The 25597-nt window shown below is 43.4% G+C and overlaps 1 protein-coding gene across 10 annotated transcripts in view; it reads right to left on the bottom strand.

Annotated features, from left to right (window-relative positions):
• Window positions 1-25597, bottom strand: part of TELO2 (telomere maintenance 2) — a 30265-nt gene that overhangs the window by 1966 nt on the left and 2702 nt on the right. For 7 of the 10 annotated variants that reach the window (XM_072600089.1, XM_072600055.1, XM_072600079.1 and 4 more), the window contains exons 2-20: window positions 25065-25416; window positions 21465-21742; window positions 19488-19556; window positions 16853-17000; window positions 15640-15742; window positions 13871-13939; window positions 13422-13563; window positions 13110-13246; window positions 11922-12001; window positions 11581-11688; window positions 11245-11333; window positions 10504-10595; window positions 9780-9896; window positions 8355-8426; window positions 6714-6905; window positions 6048-6139; window positions 4602-4701; window positions 3965-4029; window positions 3225-3340 (exon numbers count right to left, since the gene is read on the bottom strand). In XM_072600089.1, coding sequence (XP_072456190.1) covers window positions 3225-3340; window positions 3965-4029; window positions 4602-4701; window positions 6048-6139; window positions 6714-6905; window positions 8355-8426; window positions 9780-9896; window positions 10504-10595; window positions 11245-11333; window positions 11581-11688; window positions 11922-12001; window positions 13110-13246; window positions 13422-13563; window positions 13871-13939; window positions 15640-15742; window positions 16853-17000; window positions 19488-19556; window positions 21465-21742; window positions 25065-25399 — 2404 coding nt within the window. In that variant the 5' untranslated portion in view covers window positions 25400-25416. Of the gene's footprint in view, window positions 1-1286; window positions 1310-3224; window positions 3341-3964; window positions 4030-4585; window positions 4702-6047; window positions 6140-6713; window positions 6906-8354; window positions 8427-9779; window positions 9897-10503; window positions 10596-11244; window positions 11334-11580; window positions 11689-11921; window positions 12002-13109; window positions 13247-13421; window positions 13564-13870; window positions 13940-15639; window positions 15743-16852; window positions 17001-19487; window positions 19557-21464; window positions 21743-25064; window positions 25417-25597 lie in introns of those variants that run through there. The other 3 variants (XM_072600071.1, XM_072600060.1, XM_072600065.1) reach the window with 3 other exon arrangements.

Raw genomic sequence — 25597 nt, forward strand, 5'->3', positions numbered from 1 at the left:
TCCCCTCAGAAAATCACAGTTCAGCTTGAAAAAAATTCTGAGAACAGCTGCCAAGGACCTCTGGCTCTATGCCAACTCCAGCTCTAACGAGCAGGTAATGACATGTATTCTTCCTGACTAACCATGTGTGTCTCTAAGACTCCAAGAGAACCATCTTTGAAAAGAGGATTTAAACTTTCTTACTGAAGAACTCAAACCTACCTGCCGTCATGGCAGAGAAAGGGCATGATAATTCTAGCAAGTGACATGAGTTAGAGACAGGGCTCCAGCTATCAGTTTCCTGAACAGTCAAGGGATGTTCAGTAGAAGAAAGATTCCTCTGAGCAGGGCTACTAACCAGGCTTTACCAATTTGAGTTTTCCATGAGCCAGCTTTCTGTCCTGTCTAGTCAGTTTTAACTAGCAATTAAAGCTGCCACGGAGGGGCCTACACCAAAACAAGGGCCTGAACTTTATCTGAAGATTAGCTCTGCTAACTTGATTCTGGGAGAACAGTCGACATTTACTGAGTACTCACTGTGTGGAAAACCGTCGATGATGATTATATGGCCCTTTAGGTTTTGCAAAGAGCTTTACAAATATCACATTTTATCCTCAACAATCCTGTGAGGTAGGAGCCATTATTAATGCCATTTTATAGTTGAAGAAACTGAAGTAGAGGTTAACTGGGTCGTCTGAGCATGTGAGACTGGATTTGAACTCAGGTCTTCCTGATTCCAGGTCAAGTGTAGACATAAGTACCTCATCTGGCCACAGGCACGTGGAAGGCTCAGGCTGCTAAGTCAGTGCTAATGCTGTGGAGCTCCATGGGAATGGTAGTATGGAGGTCCTCCACCCATCTCGAGAGACCTGACACCTTTCAGAAGGACGCTTCTATTAACCTCAGACTTTGTAAGCAACGGGGACATGGTAGGCACTTCAAATATTTATTGAGAGGGATGAGAGAAAAGGCACTGTTCTCCTTTCTTGTATGGATGAGGAATACAATTTGGGATAAAATCTAGAATCTTAACCCCTCCCCACAAAAGTTACTTATCTCCTAGACCTGTAGCTGTGCATGGGAATCTCTGCTGGCAGCTTTTATTCCAGGGGATTTTAATGAGTTTGGCAAAGTAAAAACCAGGATGCACTCAGGATGTCCAAGTGGGGAGAGACTGGAACAGCAGGGAGGCCACAGGAGGAAATCCTGTACGCACAGGCCATATGCTCCCAACACAGCCTCAGGGCCTGCCCAGCCAGGACTCATGCGAGGGAGTGGGATTCTTTTTGCCAGTGCAGCTCCAGTCTTCTGACCCTAACTCAACACTAACCTGGAAGCAAACAAACAGAACCAGAGTCCCCACTGCAGCTACAAAGTGCCCTGGTGTCCCTTTACTGGTCCTATCTCCAGCGTTGTCATCACAGGGATGATGATGATACCCATGCTTGCGCAGGGCTATAAAGGAGCACTTTCGCCGCAACAACCATGTAAACTAGATAATAACTTATTGTCTCCACTTTGCAGCTGAGGGAAGTTAAGGCACAGTGAGTTTCATTTGCTTGACATCACCCAGCTAGTGTCAGAGCCAGGACGTTAAGTCCAATCTTCTAAATGAAGTCAGTGCCCTTTCCAGGCCACCATACCAACTGGAACTGCTCGATAAGAAGGCTCTGCCTCACATGCTGGTGCCAAACCTGCTGCCACAGCTCTGGGCACTCTGGGGGATGGATGGAAGGCAGCCCCAAAAAGCCATGAATTGAGAAGTGAAGTCTTCCCACCACCTCCCTTAATGCTCCCGAGTCACTCTGTGGCTCCATACCTGCCAAGAATAAGAGGGGAATTCCCTCCCCTGAACTCTGGCAGGAAGCCTGTCATTTGCAAAGAACAAATTTTATGAGAACAAATTAAATCAATGCAGGGAAAGGGCCACGCTGAACCAAGGGAAGTCAGAATGCACAAAGGCAACAATGAATTCAGGGACGAGAATACCTCTTCTACAGACAGTCATCTGAGACGGACAGGAACGGAGAGGAGGAAGGAACAGGAGGGCTGTCTATGCTAAGAAAATCTATGGAGGATGTACTCAGTCTCCACTCAGTGAGGGAGAAGACACATGGGAAATCAGCTACCAGGGTTCTCTGTATGCTAGCCACAGGCTCCGGTGTGAGCCACCTAAAATGAGCTAGTAATTCTCAAGCCCTATTCATTAAGGCTGAGTTAAATAACCTTAGTTTGTTTTTTCTAAAATAAGATGCTGAGAGGGCAACAGGCATCCTACTGGCATGCCATCTGTCTCTGTGCGTTAGAACCGAGGTCTAGAGAGTCTGGGGGCCTGGATGTGAAAATTCATTCTTTTACACGTCATTCATGTCATCTAAACTAACCTTTTAAGGTGATACATTAAGTCACTAAGATCACTGAATTGGCTTAAGAATTTCCTAGGGAAATACAGATTCAGAAAGGTTAGCCTGATTAGAGCCAGGGAGTAGATTTTAGAAACAAACTCCCTGTGGTGAGAGGCAGCCATGTCCTGCTGCTCTGGAAGGAAGCCCTATGGACCCACCCAGAATTCCTCTCCAAAGTCAGCAGTGTGTCATCTCAGGGCCTCCCTCTTCACAGGCAGCACATGAGCACATGAGCCAGTCCAAGGCAGGACCACTCTTTCCACCTTCCTATGGTCTTGAGAAATAACTCTGAACATTCACTCACAGAATCTTTAAACAGCAGCAATAACTAGGAATTCAGAACTTCCTGTTCTCTGAAACACAAAGCCAGTGGTGTAGTAGTCATGTTACCTGGCACTGACCACGTGTGTCTGGAATGTGACTGAATGCTGGGTGCTGGTCCCCTGTACGAACTGGACCATGACAACATGGAAGAATGGGGAAAGCTCAAGAGGCCTGGGTGACCAGGGACAAGTTACTTCCCTCTAAGGTTCAGTTTCCTCAGCTGTAAAACGGGGATATTAACATCACACATAATTGCTATGAGGAAAATGGTTTATAAACCATTAAGTCCTACACAAATTTGAGTTATTACTATCAGCACCAAATCACTGAGTTCAAGAGTCAGTCTTTCCTCCCCACTGCCAGCTCAATTCTGCTGCATTTTGTTCAGTTATCTCCCCAAAGCCACAAGCTGTGGCTGCTTCTGGGACTCAAATGTCCAGCTTCCCAGAAGACTGTTGTCCAGTAAAGCCCCTCTCATGGTCGCCTTCTTTCCCAGGCCATCACGGTGAGGCTTACCTGCCAGCCAGGACCTGGTTTCTAGGAGCTCATCTGTCAGATCTCCTAGAAGGCGCTCTGCAGGGACACTCCAGAGGATTGAGGAGATGGAGTACAGGAGGCCTTGGCGCACATACCTACCATACCGCAATAAATGGATGAATTAGATCCACTTCAAATTTCTTTCCCACTGCCCAAGCTACATGTGCTCCCTTTAACGGGTTTCTGCAGATGGAGTCAAGTTTGAAGCAAACAAAAACTTCTTCATGCCGTCCTAAAGTGGCCGGTGCACAAGAGGGCCCTTCAGGAAGGGTGGATTTCTACTAAACAGAGACATTTCTTACTTTCCACTAAGGCTGGTTCCAATAGCGCTGTTCTTATTAATCCGGGTACAGGCTTCTAAACTTTTCTACTATCTATTTAATAGAGAAGGCTCCCAGCCCCCAAAAGTCCTACAAAAGGGACTAGCAGGTCACCTGGTAAAAATGTCTACTTGGACCCCAAAAGGGGTCAGTAATGACCATATTTTGTGCCTCCAGAACTGCCTAGATTTAGCTGTTCCTCATCCACCTCAGTCCCTCCAAAGACTTGATTACATACTTCTTTCTTCTGGAAGAGAATGATAGGATGTTTAAGCAGCTCACTTATACTCCAAACTGCCCCCTACAAAACAGTTTTCCCCTCAACCACTCATTGTATCTCAAGTGTGCTATAAATATTCTTTGAAGTCAGGAAGAGATCCATCCAGAAGGCACACTTACGCATCTGTATGAAAACGAAGCGCCCAGACAAACTCCAACAGTGCCTTCCCCATTGGCACAGCTGCCTAGAAACATACAAAGCACAGCTGTTCAGACTTGTGCCACACGATGGAACTGGCATGCAAAAGGTAAACACTAAGTGTGACCTCTACAGCAAGGCTCTAGGGCTGGCCTTTCATTCAGTTCTCTGAATTCATTAACAGACTATTCAGGCTCAGCATAACAGAATCCAGCTACAGAGCTGACAAAAGTTAACACCTGTGCTTCCTTCTCTGAAGAAGCAAGCAGCCATCTACTCAGAAAGTAAGATAGACCACGCTTGGTCCAGTCCAAGCATCAGACTAAGCTTGAGCAAGGTCCTTCTTATGCCTGGGCTTTAGGTTTATTCTTAGTCAAATAAAAGCGTTGAAATAGATTAGTTTTAAGGTCCCTGCTAGCTCCTACATGCTATTACTATGGCATCCTGTACCCACTTTTAGTCAAATTTCAAGCAGAACTTGATTCGTAAGGAAGCTAAAACCTCAATCCATCCAGTGGTCCGGATTTGTAACTCCATGTCCCCAATTCATCTGATGAAGGCAGAAGCACTAAGCTTTACAAGAACAAGTCCAGATCTCATACCTCCTTCTCCACTTACTGTGGTATTAATGGCAAAATACATCAGGATGCCCACAGTGTGAACTAGTCTTCCCAGGACCAAAGAATCCTCTCCCAAAAGGTCAAAAGTCACAAGAGGCCTGCAATACAGAATGATTGAGTGAGTTCTCATATCTAGACTGGCTAAATTTAGATTTCAAATATCAGATCCATTCCCTTCTAGACCCACTCAAGGAGAAGCAACTGGTTTTTCTTGGGAACTCTTCTAGCAAAGGTCTTTAAAGTCTGCCTTCTCCATCACATGAGGCAAAGAAAATGAGAAAGCTGCCCCAAAGCTAGAGCTGTGAGCTTTCTGTACCACATCAGAGCCCACACCCACACCATCCACAGCAAAGAAAAAGACTCCCAGCTATCCAATTCCTTCTTTTAGGGATGAACAACTCGAAAAGGGATGCAATGATAAAGCCTCCTGGTAGCCTAATTCCCCACACAACTGTATTAGGGCTACCAAAGGAATACCCACTGAGAGAACCTCAGCCTCCTCTCCATTATCCTATATTCAGTCCACTATGGACACACCAACCCATTTCTCTAGTGTTCACAGTAGCATCTGGCCTACACCAGAAGAAATGATTTCTTCCTATGTTCTTGGCTTCCCAAGGATTCTGTGTATTCTGCACTAGGTACTACAGGGGCTACAAAGTGGCTTTTAATTTAGCCAGACAAAACACACACAAGTAAAACAAGGTAGCATAGCAGAGTGGAAATAACCGGTATTTATATAATGCTTCAAAATGTGCAAAGCACTGAAAATACTTTATCTCATTTGAGCCTCACAAAACCCTATGAAGCAGATGATAAAGGCATTATTCCCATTTTACGGATGAAGGAATTGAGGCTCAGAGAGTAGGAGGCATCTGTAAGATGAGGGAATCAAACCCAGGTCTTCCTGACTACTCTGGCTACTTCATCTGCTGTGGTAGGCTGCTGGCCTCTGCGTCAGGAGACATACTGCGTTCTGGGCCTGGCTTTGTCACTAACCAAAAGACTAACAGTCAGCAAGTCATTCTGTCTCCTCTCTGTCTGTTTCTTCAATTGTCAAATGAAGACAATATCCAGGGAATAATTATGAGGATCAAATGAGACAAAGATGTGAAGCCCTTTGAAAAATATAGACAAATACTATGATGAACATGTTCCAGCAACCCCTCCATCAGTACAGGAGAGAAGTTGATGCCAATCCTGCCCAGTGACCTAACCACCAGGCCTCCAAACTCTGGAATGAGCCCTCCTCTATTCTCCTACCAAGGAGACTACCACCACCCCTGGGAGGGCAGAAGCTCTTTCTGATTCACCTCTGAATCAGCACTGGCCTTACATACATTAGGTGCTTGGTGACTATATGCTGAACCGACTAAATTCAACAGTATGCTCTCCATGCCTCTCATTCATCCTAATACACAAGCATCCCAGAAACCTCACTCACCTGTCAAAACGTTCAATGAGAGGGAAGAAGAAATGACCAACCACAGAATTAAACTTGTTGGGTCCCTTTGCTGTGCTGGCTCTGGAAGAACCCTGCCATAAAGAATGAGGGTTAAATGGCAGCTCCTCCCATTCCCTCTTTCCCTACCTGACCCTTGTCAAGAGAAAGGCTGGTTCTCTAAGACTGGCCTGGCCCTGAGCCTCTGCTGCTGCTAAAAAAGGTACATCTTCATTTCTCATGATATTTGCCCTATGTCCACTCCAAAGATCCTGTGTGTTCAACCCACTGTGGATCAGAACCAGACCACAAATGATGAAATTGGTGCCAAACAGAAAGATGCAAAATAAACGGAGTTGACAGGACAGAAAGAATCTTCCTCCCCCTCCCCCAGGGGCTCATGCTTCACCAAGAGAGACCATATACCACAACAGCCCAGCCTACTTAAGGGAAGGAGCTAAATACTACTGATATAGATGTATGGAAATTAAAAACAATTTTAATATTAAAAAAAATAAAATTAAGTATGACTAACCCCAAACCCATATCATACTGCTCCTTTTGTAGCATTATAGAATGGCAGCATCAATGCCATGTTGCTCCAGATCTGCCCCTCCTGCTCCTGATAAACACACACATTGATCCTCCTCACCCCGGGGCCGGCTCTACCTTGGCAAACCGACGTGTCTTGTTTTTGATTCTCTCCTCCACAATCCTCTTCCAGTCCTCAGAAGGAACTCTGCTGAGACTGGGGGTCAGTGAGGGAGGCAAGAGCCGGACCCCAGGCTCGGGAGGACCAGAGATCTTGGCTGTTTCTAGGCTCTTGGGACTTGAGAGTTCCTGAGCTGCAAGAACCAACACCTAGGGAGAAAGGGAGAACCCCAGGGAACTTACTGTTCTCTCTGAGACTAGAAGAACCTTAATGAAAATCAAGTCACTCCACATATATAACGTGTATCACACTGCTTACCTTCCCATTTGGGGGGAGGAAGAGAGAAAGGGAGAATGTTGGGGAAAAATAAATACTAAATAAAATTTTTTAAGAAGTCAAGTACCTAGTCCAAAAGTACCCATGCCCAGATCCAAAGCAAAAAATTCATCTCCAAAAACAAAGCAAAACAAAAAAAAAAATTCATCTCCAAAAATTAACACGTTATTGGAAATACAGTCTGGAGCCTAATTGTGATGGGCTTTAAATGTTAAACAGAGGAGGCCGTATTTTATCCTTCTACTTTGTATAACATTGTGCTACATGCAAATACAAAGCTAAAACTAAATATAGACAATGGCCACAAGTTGCTTTTAATCTAAAAACAAGAGAACTGACTGGCCTCTTTGTATTTTTAAAATTCCTTTGTTTCTTATTAATCATGAAACAGAGTATGTGGTATTTTTAAATATCCCTCTTCCTTTGATATTTTCTCACCTTATAGTCCCCCAATAAAAACTTTAAAACCCTTAAAAACAGAATTTAGCATATCTTCCCCACCAAAAGTTTTGGAACCATCTGGTGGGATGGACTGGACAATCTTGATTTAGGAACAGCAAGGCATCTTATTTTTAGAGAGCAGAAGCCACATCCTTTGCTTTAGTTTACCACATAATCATTCGTGTAACGCTAAATTATCTTTGTATTATTAGTATATCAATAAACTATTTCTATTTATGGAAAAAAAATTAACATGTTAAGTAATTAAGAATGCAAAGTGGCCCAAACAAGCTCTACGTGTAAGACACAGTATTTGTTCCCCAGAAACTTGTATACTTTGTACACAAAACTTTAACTCTAGAACCGTTAGTGTGACTCTACCCTGATGTCAGGTTTTGCTATTGGGGGTGAAAAGGGAGAAGATGCAGAAAAGGAGCCGTAAGTTTTTCACGACCCCTTCACATTACTACACAACTGATTTATGTGCTCCTCCTCATCCTCCCCCTACTGTTCCCATCCCTAAGGGAATCCTGGGGAACTAACAAACTACGTCATCACTACTGGATACCCCATTTCTTCTTTCTCTTAAGGACACAGTTTAAAATTACTCATCTCTCCCACTCTTAAATCCTCTTTCGTTTTTCAACCAGTATCTGCAAAATCTTTTTTTTTCTCCATTTCAATTACAAAAGTCCTCATGAAAGTTCTGATCCCTGCCCAGGTGGACTCTGACAACATCTGCCACCTGGCCCTCCAGTGAGTGCAAAAGAGATACTCTGATGTCTGATTCATCTATTTTGTCCATCTGCCGCTCCCACATACTACTTTCATGCCTCCTGGAGCTGATGGGGAGAACATAAAGAAACTTGGGAATCACTTACATCTAGGATGTCCATCCGCTGCCGAAGGCTGTAATTCATGGCATAGAACTGGGAAGTCAGATATTGTGCAACCTACAGATGGCAAGAAAAAGGAATCACAATCCAGCGCTGTGCACAACCCAAAGAAATTTCAGGCACTCTCTGTTAATCAGCAAAGCTCTGGACACGCGTACATCATGTCCTACATCTGTAAGGATACGTACCTTCTTCTGGGTCTGGTTAGAAACAGCCCTTCACAGGAAGTAGTCAAATGGGAAAAACCTTTGCATCAAATTTCTCTGATAAGGGTTTGGTATGAAATGTGCACGTGTGTGTGTGTGTGTGTGTGTGCGTGTGTGTGTGTGTGTGAGTGTGTGTTGGGGGGGATGTCATGGGGCAATAAGCATACTAGTGCATTGCTGGTGGAGATGTAAATCAGTACAATCACTATGGAAAATAATTTGGAATTTTGCAAATACACTGACTAAGATATTTATACCTTTAATCCAGAGGTCCTACTACTAGACTTATACCTCAGGGAGAGATCACTGATAAGCAGAAAATCCCCATATAAATTATTAGAATCGCACTTTTTATGACAGGAACAAATTGAAAACAAAGTAAATGCCTCTCAGTTGGGGAGTGACTAAACAAACTGTGGTACATGAATGTGATGGAACTTGACTGTGCTCTAAGAAATGATGCATGTGATAAATACAGAGAAGCACGGAAAGAGCTACATAAACCGATGCAGAGCAAAGTAAGCAAAGCTAAGAAGACAACATTTACAATAATGTAAATGGAAAAATAACCACAAAAAAAAATCAAAAGTGAATGTTGCAAAATTACAAAGAACAAGCGCTGCTCAAAGAACAAGAATGAGAAGACATCTCCAAGTCTACCTTGCCCCACCCCTTGCAGAGGTGGGAGGGAGGTGTGTGAGTGGGGAACACTGAAGATATTTTTAGATTTTTTTGATCAGTTGTACTAATTATCTTCCTGTTTTTCTCTTCCTTATTTGTCTTCAGAAAACACTGTTACATGGGATGGCTCTCAGTGGGGTGAGGGATAGGGGAAGGGTATTTGAGAAAATCTTGGTGATACTGTTTAAATGACATCAATAAAATTTTATTTTTCTTTAAAAAAGAAAGAACAGCCCTTCCTAAGAATATACTTACCTTCGGTACCACAGGATTAGTGATTAGAAACTACTAGCTCAAATTTTTAAAAAGGGAAGGAAACGGAGTCTGAAAACTACAGGCCAAAGAGTTTGGGACCCTTAGAAAAGGTGTGAGTCACCACTAAGATGACAAGGAGGATTCCCTCCAGAATTGGTCATGCCAAAATAAATTCATTAAAAAAAAAAAGTAAACCATATATCATGCCCCTATCTTGACACACTTCTTTCCTGCATTGTACGACACACAATCCAGTGCGGGGACTTACCTGTACTGGGTCTGTGACAGTGACAGCCACCAGGGCTCGCTGACGCAACATCTCAAACCCCTCCACGCAGGTCTTCTCCTCCAGATGCAGTAGCACCTTGGCTAACTCTGTACTCACCTGCTCAGAATACACAAAGATGTCAGAACTGCCAGCTGTCTATGCTAGGAGATCCCTTTCTCTTCTGACTCTTGGGCCAATGAAGACGGCTAAACCCTGGAAGCCCCATGGTAGCACAGGGTGCTCTCAGTGTGCTTGAGATGAAATCTCTAGACTTCTAGACGTCTAGATGCCCTACCAGCCTTTACATTGTCTAGCCTTGGCCAAAAAAAAAATGTAAAAGAATGGAACTTGGATTCTAGCAACTTCTCCCTCCCTGCCCTTCAGTGAGTTAAAGGGGATGCTCTACTGGTTCCCCAAGCCACACTACTCATGTGCTATTTCCAGGGATTGCTTCTGTGTCCTATTCTTCAAGGGTTTGAGGAAGGGAAAGCATAGAGGAGTCATGGCAAAGAACCTAAAACTGAATGTGGCAGAAACAGAAGCCAGATCCAAATTTCCTGTTGCAAGCTAAGTTCAGACACTGATCCTTCTACAGTCTTCATATCACCGTGCTGAAATCCAAACAAGGCTTCAAAGATCCTGGTTTGCAGCTTCTTCACCACTTTGGGAAGTCTGACCACCCCTCGCCTCGAGTGGGAGGGTCACTGTCACTAGGAGAGCCTACCTCTTTTGTTGCCACTGGGCTCTTTCTGATCAAGCTCTCTATAACCTGCAGCGTCACCTCCCAGCGCTCCACATCCTCTGAGGTTGTCAGTGCTGCAAGAAACCAAAAACACCACACTTGAGATATGCTGCTCTCACCCCCAAGTGCACCCATCAGAGTCTGTAAAGACAAGCTGTGGGAAACAACTCCCCTTCCACACCTTCAGGAGCATGGTCCCACCTAAGCAAACAAAGGATCTCAGTGCTCAGTGAGTGGCACAAAGCAGGTCCCCCAAACCAGGAAAGGCCCTAGAAGTGGGAAAGTTTACTAAGGAGATAGTTACTTGAACACAAAAGCTCAATACTGTCCCAGTTATTCCAAATTAGTGCTAAGGAAGGAAAGGGGAAAATGTCTTACACAGGGCCCACATGCCACAGACACTAAAAGCCAAACAGAATTGACTAGACAGGAAGAGGAAGAAACCTATGGAGTGGGTGGGGCACAGATACAGAAGATGGAAAAAGCAAACCCTCTTTATAGGGCTTATATAGGGAGCTCCCTGTTTATATAGGGAGCTCTGCTGACAATTAGAGAAAGAGAAGGAGAGTGCTATAATTAAAGCAACGTAGGACACTCTGTGCCCACTTTAAACACATCCTCTCACTGTCAGGCAAAAGTAGCACCAGGGCAAAAAGCTGAGGACAGAACGAAAGGGGAATAGCTACCACAGGCTGGACAAGTGATCCCACAGAAACCTCCAACCTTCCAGGCAATCCCGGATGTACACTGGAGCCTTGGTGTTCTTCAGCTCTTTGTCCCTTGACATGTCGTATGGGACAAATTCATCATCACTATCAAAGAAAAATCAAGGGAGAAAATCAACAAGTACTTTGGAAGTCACATCTTTTATCTCTATTAGTAGGCAAGAGACAAAGGCAAGGAGCTCTCCAGAGCTACGCAGACACACACACTTACCACGGTTTTTGTCGTCACAGCCTCTCTGCCTTGTTCCCAATATTTAACCCTCAGTCTACCAACCCGTCACTAAGGTGGGTCTACTCTGTCACATGTTCCCTGGCAGCACTGTGGATAAGTTACCTGTCCAAATCTGAGTCAGACCCCTTCTCTTTTTCTTCTTTTTGGCATGCTTTGCCCGCTGGGCTCAGATGGGCAGGCTGGACAGTGGGTTCTGGCATGAGAGGAGGGCTTGATGAATCCACGCAGATAGTGAAGACAAGAAAAGCAGATCAATAGTGGATCCAGGGCAGGCCTCTGTCTAGACAGAGGGTCTTACTGCCTCCTGTTTATTCCACCCACACTCCCACATTCAATGCCTATGATGAAATACTACTTCAAAGACAGAATGCTTTTTACAGCAAACAGGATGATAAGTTAACTGTAACACAGATAAGGAACAAAGGGGCATAGGAATGAGTTACCCAGAAGCTGGAGGGCTGGCCTCAGCAGGCTTCAAGTTCACCAAGGACAGCAGTTCTCTGGTCAGTTTATCTTCTTCATACTGTAATGATGACGATGATATTAGCAGCTAACAATTCCATAAAGCTTTATAAACATTACCTCCTTTTGCCCTCACAATGACTCTGGGAGGTAGGTGCTGTTACTGTCCTCATCTGTAAGATGAAACTGGCAGAGGTGAAGTCAATTGCCCAGGGTCACAGTATGTCTGAGGCTGGATTTGCATTCAAGTCTTCCTGACTCCAGGTCCAGTGATCTGCCCACTGCACCACCAAGCTGCCTGCGGTTAAATGACTTCATTCAACAAAGCTGTAGGTACAATATTCTTGGTGGTAATGAAGCCAGAACAGAGTCTAGGGTAGCTCATCCCCTTATAGATCTACTTAGCTTTTAGGAAGAGACCTTATTATGGCTTGGTCTCATTTGTAACCCCATTTCATGATGCCAACCTTACTGACATTATGGTGAGTTCCCTATGTACCCTGGCTTTAAGGCCACTGAATACTTCAATTAAGGAGAAGTCCCTTGATGACGTTGACTCTATAGGCACCAGATAGTCAGAAGTTCTCATGTGGAGTCCAGGTCCAGCCCCATGTTCAGGGGACTCCCATGCAGGAGTGGAGTCGGGCAGTTTTGCTCCCTTGCTTCCTATCTGTTCTCCACTGACTGGCCTAGACCACATTAAGTCATGAATAGAAAAAACAAATCCACAGGCACTCAGTGATCTCTGACAATGAAGCTGCTTCCTCTGCACTAAGAGAAGAAAACTAGCAACATCCAGAGAAGTAATTCTAGGAAGGGTTATGATTCAGCAGGAGAAGCAAAGCCTTGGGAGTTAGGAGAGCTGGGTTGTTGGTTGCCACTAAACAGCGGGGTGACCTTGGCACAACTCATTCTCCTCTTTGACCTTCAGCAACCTCATGTCACTTGGAAAAAAATAAGGCCTGTTCTGTCTACCTTACAGAGTTGAGATGGGCATAAACTAAGAAAAGAAATGTAAAAATACTTTGAAAAAGATAAAAGTGTTAAAGTAAGGTAAGGCATCAGCATTATTACTATTTGCTTGGCTGAAATGCACAGTAAAATGAACAATCACATTTATGTTGCAATAAAAACACTAAGCATGAAGAGAATGCCCTCCCCCCTCTCACCTGGAATTTCAGGTGGGGTCCCTCTGAGTGTATTCGGGAACTGATGGTCTCTGCTACAATCATGCCCAGATGGCGGACTTGGGGCAGACTACTCTCGATATGGCACTGCACGCCTCCCATCATGGCAGTCAGCAGCTCTGAAATGAAAGCAGGATAGAACAAAAGGAAAGCCGAGGAGCTGGACTCCACACATCTCCCCTGATGCACCGACAGAGCAAGTCAGCTGTCACCTTTTTCAGGTCAGCTAGAATTTTGTTCCCCCACCATCACTCATCTACTAGGTGAGGACTGTCCCCAGTCCTGCTCCCTCACCTTCTCTGATGCTCTCTATCTCTGACTCCTTCAGGTGGGACAAGCAGATCAGGATGGCTTTGCTGACATAAAGCTGTTGCTCCACTGGAGAGTGTTTGATGGCACTGCTGCTGCCCCAAGTCTCTAAGAGGTCCTTCAGCACCTGGTCCACATGGGCATCACATCAGGTGCAATCACTAGTACTGAACCATACATACACACAGACACACAGACGCACACAGACACATGGACACACGGACACACAGACACAGAGACATAACCCCCCGAGACATCAAACTGGAAAGAAAGGACACCAGCCACCAGCTGACACAACTTTGTTCCACTGGACAGATGTGCACAGACTGTCTTCCTCTTCCCTCTGTGCTTCTGCCCAAGTGGACTTGACCACTCTCAGACAAATGACTTTCCTCAGAAGAATCACTTGTCCCTGTGGATCAGAGGCCAGTTACCTGTAAGAGGAGGGTGCGCCGGTGGTTGTCCAAGGCCAGGTACCCCAGAAGATTTTGCAGCACTTCAGTCTGCAACAAAAATCACATGGGTTCCTTTCTAACAAAAACTGCCAGGACTCAAGCCCTACCCATACCTACAAAGCTCTGAAGGCTAACTGCTCACATATTCAGGCACATGGAATCAAGTGCATATCATGCCTATACCTGCCTAGAAATGGATGAAACATCAAAAATGCAGGAATCCAGTCTCAATTCTGCCAGTGACTCTTCTGGTAAATCACTTCCTGAACAAATGAAGACACACCTCTCCATCTACCCTTGGGTCATCAACTACCCTAAAACAACTTGTTTAATTCTCTTGGTCCTCTCTCCCCATAGGAGGAAAAGAAAATTCTATATTCCTCATTATATCATGTCATATCTTGTCTATATACAACTGGTATCAACATCAAAATAAAGTGAGGAAGGTCCCCAGTCTATCTAGGGGAAGTTATGAAAGGATATAGACAAGGGGCTCACAGGATGGATGGGTATGAATGGATGACTCTTGGAGTCACTGAAGGAAACACCCAAATAGAGTTGGTGAGTTGGACTCACATAAGGAAGACTTGCACATGAAATTTTATCATGCTCTTCAACATCAAACACTCAAATAAACCTAAACTTTCCTTTCTATGGCAGATCAATCAACTGTAAAAGAAAAACTTGAGATTTCATCAGGGAGGAACAATATGTTCTAAATGGTGTATGATGCCTTTGACACACTCTGGACATTTAAGGACAGGTATCCTGCACCTTTTTGGTCTGCAGAGCCCTTCAATAATCCACATTCCACCTCCCCACGCCATCCACCTCTCCCAGTTCTGAAAGCCATCCCCAGAACAAATGATTACCATGAACAACTTCTCCTAGGCAAATGGCCATTTTAGTGGCTATATTTTTCATGGCAATTTTTGTGAGTGACTTAAAAGATTAAAGGAGAGAAAATGGAGAGCAGGTGTAAAAGTAGGCTGCAACATACTTCCAATAGTGACCTACAAGCAAGAAAGCGTATCATCAAGAAAATACATGACTGGAAAAAAAGGTAGGTCAGTTACGTAGCAAGACCTCAGAACAACAAAATGAGCCCATGAAACGTTAAAAAAAAAAAAAAGACATAGAATAGGGCAGGCTTCAAGCAGGTTGGGTAGAACCTCCATGGAAGAACTATATGTGAACATGGAAAAGAACTATACACAGGAGAACACAGATGTGTTAGGAACTGTGCCAACAGATGTGCTCACATGGAAGACTTTACCAATCCATTAAAGTATTTTTGATGATTTGTATATTTTAAAGCTTAGCTTTAACTCTGAAATAAAATCTAGACCTGGGATCTCACTAGTATGGAAACTAATCTCACCCCCCAGTCCCACCAGATTGGCCACTAGTCTATAAATTGTAACGTTAGAGAGCCACCTACTGGCCTATGGAAACAAGTGATTTGTCTGTGCACACAGCTGGTAGGAGTCAGAAATAGCACTTGCCCAAGGTCTTGCTGACTCCAAGGCCTACCTTCTACTCACTATGCTGGGGGGAATATACACATCACATGAAAATAGGTGCCTTTTTAACAAGGACAGCAAAAAATGTACTTGTTTAAACTGTACAAAGTTTTGTGCCTATGGACAAGCAAGCCACAGAGTACTCAGATGAACCTGCAGACCACCCTCTTTCAGAGGTCCCCAGAGACCATTTCCACTGGCCACATGTCCAATGCATAAGCTTACTGAGTATCGGTACTGCAACAACAGGCATTTCCGGGTCACCACAAACTGGGCTTTCTTGTTCTTCATGACCACATTCCCCAGTAACTGAGACAGAACTCTAGCCCTGAAAGAGACCAAAGAACAGGCTAACAGTACAGCAGCCATCTGGGCTAAGAAGCATTCCTGAAACGTCCCTAGGAAAATTGCTCCATTCAAACTCAAAGCTATTGGCTCCTCCAGTTACAAAGAAATAAATGGGGCCCAAGGAGGAGCATGGTGGACTCACTGAGAGTTCACCTGAGGGCTCTGGCCACACCAAAGAAATCCCTGTGTCCAAAAGGAGCACTCTCACATCCACTGTGGGACTCCCAGCCTTCCCACTCACTGTGTTTTGGCCTGAGTATTCAAGAGAGTTCAGGGACAAAGCTCTGTGCCAACAGCACTGCCTTTGTCTGCAAACTTGTGCTGGAGTGCGATGGCTGCCTGGATCCTGCGCCTCAAAATTATCAGGCACAAGAACAAGTATCAAGAAAAGATGATGTTGCTTCACCATACAAAACTCAAAGGGCACAAACTGAGAGCTAGGAGGGACCTCAGAGACCATCTAACCCAGGTGTGTCCAAACATAAACAAAGACCACATTCTGCAGGCCGCAAACTAAGAAAACCACTGATGAACATTACCTATGTTTTATGGTACTTTTATTTGTTTTGTTAACTATTTCCCAATTACATTTTAATCTGGTTCTGGCAGCATAGTTCACAGGCCTGCGTTCAACACCTTGGATGCAGATCAACTCCTTCATTTTATAGATGAAAAATGAAGGCATGAAGGTTAAATGACTTGTCCAAGGCCACCCAGGTAGTGTCAGAGGCAGTATCTTTGTTAAGGCAAACAAAAGGCCCATTTACAAACAAGTATTTGCAAAAAGGAAACATCAACAAGAAAAATTAAGGTGGTCACTCCAGTGGATCCTATTATAATCACAAGGCAGACTCTAAAGAAACAAAAGGAGATACAATTTATATATTAACCAAGTGAGTTGAAGCTCTTTCCCATGACTTGCTCATTTTTAAAGCAGTGATAGGGATACAGGGAGAAGGGCTAGAGTAGCTCCCAGTAGCAGCTAAGTCTTCGAATGGCACCACTATCGTCATGTGAAGGGTCTGGGCCAATGCTCTTCAACAAAAATGATTTCTGGAGATGTTAGGATGGTGTTTTCTTGATCTCTTACCCTGGAGCTTCTTGAACAAGTCCAGATACTACAGCCTCCATCCCCCGGTCTGGCACACTTTCCACGAGGCGCCAGCTGAGCCTCTGCCAGATGCAGTCGGCCTCTGTGAGCTCTGTCAAGCGAGGTACCAACACTCCCAGAATCTCTTCTGAAGGGAAAACAAAAAAACAAGTGACTGGCTTGTCAGTGACTTGATGTCCTCCTCAGCCAGGCTCCCGAGGAAGGTTCATCTAAGGTGTATTATCATTGAGTTAGGCCAGAAAAACAAAGTCTTTCCCAGAGGCAGAGACTGTAAATCTTCCTTATATTTCAAAGCAAATACTTCTAAGAGCAAGTTTCTAGGGACTCTTCCTCTTCAATCCTTATCTAACTTAGTCCATATATTGTTCACAGAAAGGATGATTTGAATCACAAAAATACAGAGTTCAAAGGGACTTCAGAAGCCATTTAGTCCAACTCTACCTGAAAGAGACACTGAAGTATAATGAATATGGCACTTGTGTCCAGGTCAGGGAGACCGGGTTTCTAATCCCATTCTTGGATACTAACCAGCATAATCTATATCTGTTCATCTATCCATTCTTCCATTTAGGGGTTTTCTTGGGCTGTAAACTCAACATGAGCCAGCACTATGATGTGGTACCTAAAAAAGCCAGTTCAGGCCTAGTTAAATTCAAAAACATAGCATCCAGAGCACAGGGGGTGATAATTCTGCTGTCCTCTCTATGGCCTGTATGGGGCCCTAGAGCCCTGGTCAGACCACATTTGGAAATATCTACTCATTTCTGGGTGCCACATTTTAGGAAGGACATTGGTGAGCTGGAGCTCACCTACAGGACAGTGAGCAGGCCTGTAATCTCAGGCTAGTCACTGAAATTCACAATGCCTCAGTTTGCCCTGCAGGTCTCTTCTAGTTCTAAGTCTATGATCCTGTGACCCTCTGACCAAGGACCTCTGCTACACCAGGTGATCATCTTACCCCGCTTCCGGTGATCTTGGCCACAAGCAAAGATTCAAAAGTGAGGGCTGGTCAACAATGGAAAATAACTGTGACATTTTTTAAAAGTATAAATTTTTAAAAATTATGAAAAGAAAAAAGGCTTCTTGTATGACCCACTTCTAGGGTCAGCTCAGCTAACCTCTGGGTAGCTCTAACTGTAAGGGAGTTTTTCCTTACAACAAAAGCTGAAACCTGTTTCTCTGCGACTTCCAGCCCCACTAATTCTAGCTGTGTCTACCAAGACCAAGTAGAACAAGTCCAGCCCCAGTCCCCATGGCAGCCCTCCAAAGACCTGAAAATCACTCTCAGGTCCTCCTCAGATCTCCTCTTCTCTAGGCTGACTATTCTCCATTCCTTCCGTCAATCCTTGTGTGGGTCAGATCTGAGACCTCCAGCTATCCTGGTCACTCTCCTCTGGGTGAGTTCTAGCTCACCAATGTCCTTCCTAAAATGTGGTGCCCAGAACTGAGGATATGCCTCCAAACATGATCTGATCAAGGCTCCAGATCCCTGTACAGGCCATACAGAGGCCAGCAGAACTGTCACCCATGTACTCTGAATGCTATGCCTCTGAATTTAATCAGGCCTGAATTGGCCTTTTTAGGTGCCACATCACACTGCTGACTCATGTTGAGTTTACAGACCAAGAAAACCCCTAAATGGAAGAATAGATAGATGAACGGAAACAGAGAGATACAGACAGAAAGATAAAAGCATACGTTAAGCCCTCACTAGGCACCAGGCACTGTGCTAAATACTGGGAATATAACTATAAACAAACCAGACAGTGCCTGTCCTTAAGAAGCTTGTTTTCTAACGGGGGAAGTCAACACATAAAGGGAGAAATGGAAATCATGAGCAACGCAGCAAACAAAGAGGAGGAGGTTCCCATGGAGATAGTTCAAGCATGAGCGAAGTGAAGCGCAGTTGGGATCCTCCCTAAAATGGTGATCCAAGAGAGGAAGTCACCAGCAAGGAGAAGGCTCCAAGCAGAGGCTTCTCAGAGTGTCAATGTGGCTGTCCGAGGGAAGGCTGAGTATTCCATGGAAAGAATCTAGTTGTTAGTAAGTTGAAGCATAGTTTGGGTCCTTTCTAACGCTTTTTCACAAGAACTGTTTGTGGGTTCTCATCCTGGCACTACCAAAAACTTGCTATATGGCTTCAGGCAAATAATTTCAAATCTCTGGCCTTTAGTTTTTTATGAATAAATCAATAAATGGTAATCAATGGTAATAAATGACAAGGAAATCTATAAAAATGATATATGTGCTCTGGCTTCTATGAAAGAAGGCTGGGGGAGAAAGCACTTGACCTAGGTAAAGAAAAGAGTAGTGAGTACATAGTGAAATAGGTCAGAGGTTGAATCTGAGGAGAAGAAATATGGAAAAACTTAGGAGAAAGTGGGTAAAATTTAAAGGATAACAACATCCAAAACAGACATTTGCCCCAATTCCTCTTCTGGTGGAAAGGAGAGCAGGATCAAGGACCATCAAGGCCGTTCTAAAAGGATCAAGGAAAGTTAAAGAAGCTCTGAGATCCTGTCATGCCTCCCTGCATAAAGGCTGCACAAGTGCTTCAGTAAGTGTAAATGACTATCAGAAGTTGCCACTGTCATAAGGATGACAAGGTACTCACTTTGCCTCCCATGGATGCAGACTTTCGCTAGTATCTGGGATAAAAAGGAGATGGAACAATCCGAGCCTCCTAGAGTAGGAAAAAAAAGTCCATAAAATTAAGGGAAAGTAACATACTTAACAGCCTCTGTCCCCAAGGAACTCTCCTGCTGAACTAGACATCCCCTCCTTCATTTACTCAGCAACTACTGTGTACAAGGGCCTGCACCAGGCACGAACCAACAGAGGCAGAGGGACCCCGGAAACAGCTGTGAATAAATGACCAAGCAGGAAGTAGGTCACACATCTAGCTATTGCCTTGCCTTCAGAGCACTTAAGTTCTCAGGGGATAAGGCCCTAAAACGGCATGGGAGCAAGAGAAGCCTGGGAGTACAAGATCAAAGAACAGCCATCTCTCTGGACCCCTACCAACCAGGAGCTGAAACAACTGCCTTTAAAGAAAAGCACTGCCAGGTTCACAGAGTTTTCCTTATCCACTTCGAGAATCTTCATTTACAAACACGGCAACATACTTTCAAATATGTAAGTTATTCTTTCCAGTGTCAACATTTGATGAATTCTGACAAGGTAAGGGGAGGCCACAGGTCCATGCTGCTGCTGCTGCTGGGGACAGCACTTACTTCTATTTGCTTTAAGGTTCACAAAACACTTTACAAATAGCAACTCAATTTATCCTAACACCAACCTCGGAAATAGGTGCTATTATCATCGTGCCTACTTCACAGATGAGGAAACTGAGGTGAACAGTGTTAAGTGACTTGACCAAGGTCACACATCTAGTAAGTGTCTGAGGCCGGATTTGCACTCAGACCTTCCTGACTCAGGGTTCAATGTTCTCTCCACTGCATCACCTACCTGCCTCTATGCAGAAGACAGTAAGAGACCAAGTATTACAATCATTCAACAGGCAAGTATTAAGAACCTCCTCTATTCTAAGCACTGTGTGAGGTGCTGGGGACACAATGAACACTCCCTGCCCTCCAGAAGCTCACATCCTTTTGGGGGAAGCCAACATGCACACGCAAGATAAACACCAGGTAAAGCAGAGCTCACCAAGAGGCAGCCCCACACCAGGCAAACTGTACACACAGCACTGACGCCTGACTGTCATACAAGAGATGAAAACCATCAACTCCAAAGACAGGAACAACTTTCTGACACAGAACTAGAAGCCAAAACGAGGCTGATCACCTCCTCCCTTTGGAACTGGTCCTGCAGAACCTGTCATTCACAAGGAAGGGATCCACGATAATCAAGGAGTCCTGTCAGGGCCTAGTCCTAATGGAGCTAATGAAAATTTCTGCAGAACTGATTCCAATCCTCCCCTGAATACATAACCAGGAAGAAGAACTCTTCTATGCTTAGATTTAAAAGCTCAGAAGACCCAGGATTTTGCACATTCTGCTTTCCCATCGTACTGTGACTATGCTGCATGTTAGCTGAACCTAGAGGCCCTGGGTTCAAGTCCAATCTCTACTACTTACCCCCTATGTGACAGGGGGCCAATCACTCAGCCTCTCATTACCTCAGTTTCTTTAACTGTAAAAGGAGGGAATCAGACTAGATGGCCTCCCAGCTCTACATCCATGACTTTATGACTTCTGTATGGTTCCCTAGTAAATCTGGGAATTTGTTTTGGGAAGCCATAAGGCAGTTAGGTGATGCAATGGATAGAGTGCTGAGCCTGGAGTCAGGAAGACTCATCTTCCTGAGTATAAATCAGGCCTCAGATACTTACTCGCTGTGCGACCCTAACCTTTGTTTCAATTTCCCCTTTTGTAAAGGGAGAAGGAAATAGCAAACCATGCCAGTATCCTTACCAAGAAAACCAAGAAAATTATGGGGTCATAATGAGTTAGACACAACTAACATGACTGAATCACAAAAGTAAGCCTGGACGCATAGCTAAACAAAGCCCAGCTGCCTTTTGCAGTCACTGAATGGTTTAGGAAGAAGGAGATCCAATGGCCCTGCTCACCTCTGAGGGAGTCAGAGATCCTCTGGAGCACCTGGATCATCTCTTCCCCGAGCAGAGGGAAGTAGTTCTGGGGGAAGAATAAGGATGGGCTGTGTTCCTTCATTTGGTTACTCAGGTGGTCGGGCAGACACACAACTTTGCTGAGAAGAGTCTCCTGAAGGAGGGAAGAGCCCCGGGGCACCGGCTGCTGACACATCCCCCACATCAGCTCTGCCAGCCTGCTCATCTCCAGAAACCTGGTGAGAACCTGGGCCATCTTCATCAGACGATAGCTCGGACTGTAATCAAAAAGGAAAGGCCACGATAAGGAGGCAGATGGTGACTGCTGGCCAAGGCCTCTCTGAATCCAAGAGGCAGTGCTAGAAGTCACCACACCGTCCTGCAAATCTGAGCTTCTCCAGAAAATAACATCTTTTTGTTAATGTTCTTTGGTCTAGACCTATGACTTCATCGGTGTAGAGTGGAGAGCCTCTGGATGAGGAAACTCCCAGTGTGGATCTTCAACACAACATGCAGTCTTCAAGACTCCAGCCCCAAGCAGTTCTTTCAGAATATAAATTACAGATGAATTCACACAGGTAGAGAGAGTTTCCAAGTTGAGAAGTCCCCCTACACTAATGATATCACAGGTTTGGACCCACTGGAAAAAAAAGGCACTATATAAATGGGAACTTCTCCAGGGCCAGAGGGGTCTACAAGTGAATTCTACCAAACATTTAAAGAACACTTAATTTCAATACTATATAAACCATTTGAAAAATAGGCGAAGGAGTCCTACCAAACTCCTTCAATAACACAAATATGGTGCTGATACCTAAACCAAGAAGAACCAAAACAAAGAAAGAAATTTATAGACCAATCTCCCTAATGAATATCGAAGCAAAAATTCTGAACAAGACACTAGTAGGGAAATTACAGCAATATATCACAAGGATTATACACTATGAGCAGGTGGGATTTACACCAGAAATGCAGGATTGGCTCAATATTAAGAAAACTAGTAACATAATTGACTATATCAATAACAAAAACAACAAAAATCATGTGATATCAGATGCTGAAAAAGCTTTTGATAAAATACAACACCCGTTCCTATTAAAAACACTATAGAGCATAGGAATAAAGGGAGCATTCCTTAAAATGATATGCAGGATCTATCTAAAACCATCAGCAAGCTTAATCTATAACTGGGACAAGTTAGAAGCCTTCCCGATGAGATCAGAGGTGAAGCAAGGATGCCCATTATCACCACTATTGTTCAGTACAGTACTAGAAATGTTAGTTACAGCAATAAGAGAAGAAAAATCAAAGGAGTTAGAACAGGCAATGGAAAAGAAAACTCTCACTCTTTGCAGATGATATAATGGTATACTTAGAGAATCCTGGAGAACCAACTACAAAATTAGTTGAAATAGTTAACAACTTTAGAAAAGTTGTAGGTATAAGAGACATATAAATAAATCATAAATCATCAGTATTTCCTTATATGATCAATGCAACCAATTTTAGAAGAGCAGAAAGCTGGGAAACAATCTTTACGGCAAGTGTCTCTGATAAATGCCTCATTTTCAAATATACAGAGAACTGAGTCAAATTTACAAGAATACAAGCCATTCCCCAACTGATAAATGGTCAAAGGATACGAACAGACAATTTTCATATAAAGAAGTCAAAGGTATCTACAGGCATATGAATAAGAGTTCTTTTTGATCAAAGAAATGCAAATTAAATCAACACCTCAAATCCATCAGGTTGGCTAATACAACAAAAAAGAAAAATGATAAATGTTGGAGAGGATGTGGGAAAATTGGGACATTAATGCACTGTTAGTAGAGTTGTAAACTGAACCAACCATTCTGGAGAGCAATTTGGAACTATGCCCAAAGGGCAGCCAAACTATCCATACGTACCCTTTGATCCAACAATACTATTACTAGGTCTGTATCCCAAACAGATCATAAAAAAGGGAAAAGGACCTACATGTGCAAAAATATTTATAGCAACTCTTTTCATGGTGGCAAAATATTGGAAATTGAGGGGATGCTCATCAATTGAGGAATGGCTGAACAAGTTGCGGTATATCCAATGTAATGGAATACTATTGTGCTATAAAAAATGATGAACAGGAAGACTTCAGAGAAGCCTGAAAGGACTTATACGAACTGATGCTGAGTGAAACGAGCAGAAGCAGGAGAACACTGTACACAGTAACAGTCACAGGGTGTGAGGTCTATTTCCGATAGACTTAGTCCTTCATAGCAATGCAAGGACCTAAAATACTTCCAAAGGACTCTTGAGGCAAAATGCCATCCATATCCAGACAAAGAACTATGGAACTAGAACACAGAATGAAGCAGACTATTTTCTCTTGTGTTATGTTTTGGTTTGGTTTTTCTCATAGTTTCTCCCATTCATTTTAATTCTTCTATGCAATATGACTATTGTGAAAATGTGTTTGATAAGAATGTATGTGTAAAACCCATAAAAGACTGCATGCTGTCTCAGGGAGGGAGGAAAGAGGAATGGGGGAGAAAGTTTGAGATTTATGGAAGTGATTGTTGAAAACTGAAAACAAATAAATTAATTTTAAAAAAAAAGAAATGACAAACAGGCAGATTTCAAAAAATCTGGAAAGATTTGTACAAACTAATGCAGAGTGAAATGAACAGGACCAGGAAAACACTGTACACAGTATCAGCAACATTATATGATGACCAACTATTCTTCTCAGCAACACAATAATCCAAGATAAATACAAAGGACTCAGGAAGGAAAATACTATCCACATCCAGATAAAGAACTGGTAGACTCTGAATGCAGATCAAAGCACACTTTTTTCTCTTACTTTATTCCTTTTTGTATTTTCCCCCTTCTGATCAGTTTCTTCTTTCACAACTGTGACTAATATGGAAACACGTTTTCCACAATAGCACAAGTATAACCTATATCAAATTGCCTACCATTTTAAGAAGAGGGGAGGAGAGGGAAGGAGAAAGAAAAATTTGGAACTTAAAATCTTGTAAAAATGAATGTTAAAAATTGTCGATGTGTAATTGGGGAAAAAAATAAAATACTATTAAAAATAAAGTATCAGACTTAGAGTCAGGAAATTCTAGGTCTAAATAAATACATAAATGTGAGCTACTATTAATAATTCTCATAACCAATGATGAAGTAGACTACCCACTTCCTTACAGAGGAATAATGGACTATTCTCCACAGCAAGATAATGGACTCTCTCCCTCTTCCCCAATGGGGGGGGGGGGGGGGAAGAGGAGAGAGACAGGGGGGAGAAGGAGGAAAGAAAAGGGATAAAAAATGTTTTTAAAATTAGTTCTCCTCTGTTTATTTATTCTACCTGATACTGCCCTACTCCATGTATCTATGATGCATGCAAATGTTTGAATGAGGATAAGCCAGAAATGATCTAATTTTACAATTACTAAAGAAACTAAATAGGAAAAAATAAGGATGGTTGATTATTCATAGAATTAAGATCAGCAAGCTGGTAACCTTTCATGTCTTATACTGTATATGTCATTGCTTAAATAAATCAAAAACAAAAATCTCAAAACACAAAATCCAGCTAACGATACTTACCCAGCAGTAACAATGATAGATTCCATCAAGACCAGAAAGGCTTGGTCAGCTGGACCTTCTAGAAAAAAACTATCCCACAGTTCCTCTAGTTGGCCAGCAGGTAGCAGTTCTAGCCAATCTGGGCTCAATTTGTTGACAAGACATCGAAGGAAGGTAGAAAAGTAGATCTTGGAAAATTCTTCCCTCTCTCTGGGTAGGACTGTGTTCTTTACTCCATTCAAGTACAGTTTCACAGACCTCAGGGACTCAGATATTTGGACCCCATCCCTAGAAGATGAAAGTGTGTGAAGAGCTTCTTGTACAGTGTGGCGGACCTCTGAGTGTTCAGGATCCATTGTGTTCAGTATCAGAGCTAAAAAAAAAAAAAAAAAAAAAGGAAAAAATATTTAAAATCCAAGCATTCAACAATCCTAGTCATAAAGAACTGGGGTTAGGAATTAATATCACTTATAATATCACATAAAACTATTATCTTTTGGTTATTACAGTCTCTTAGAAGCCTCCTCCTTCTCTCCTTCCCATATAAACTATGT

The sequence above is a fragment of the Notamacropus eugenii genome, chromosome 1 (genome assembly GCF_028372415.1).
Source record: "Notamacropus eugenii isolate mMacEug1 chromosome 1, mMacEug1.pri_v2, whole genome shotgun sequence".
Classification (NCBI taxonomy): Eukaryota; Metazoa; Chordata; class Mammalia; order Diprotodontia; family Macropodidae; genus Notamacropus; species Notamacropus eugenii.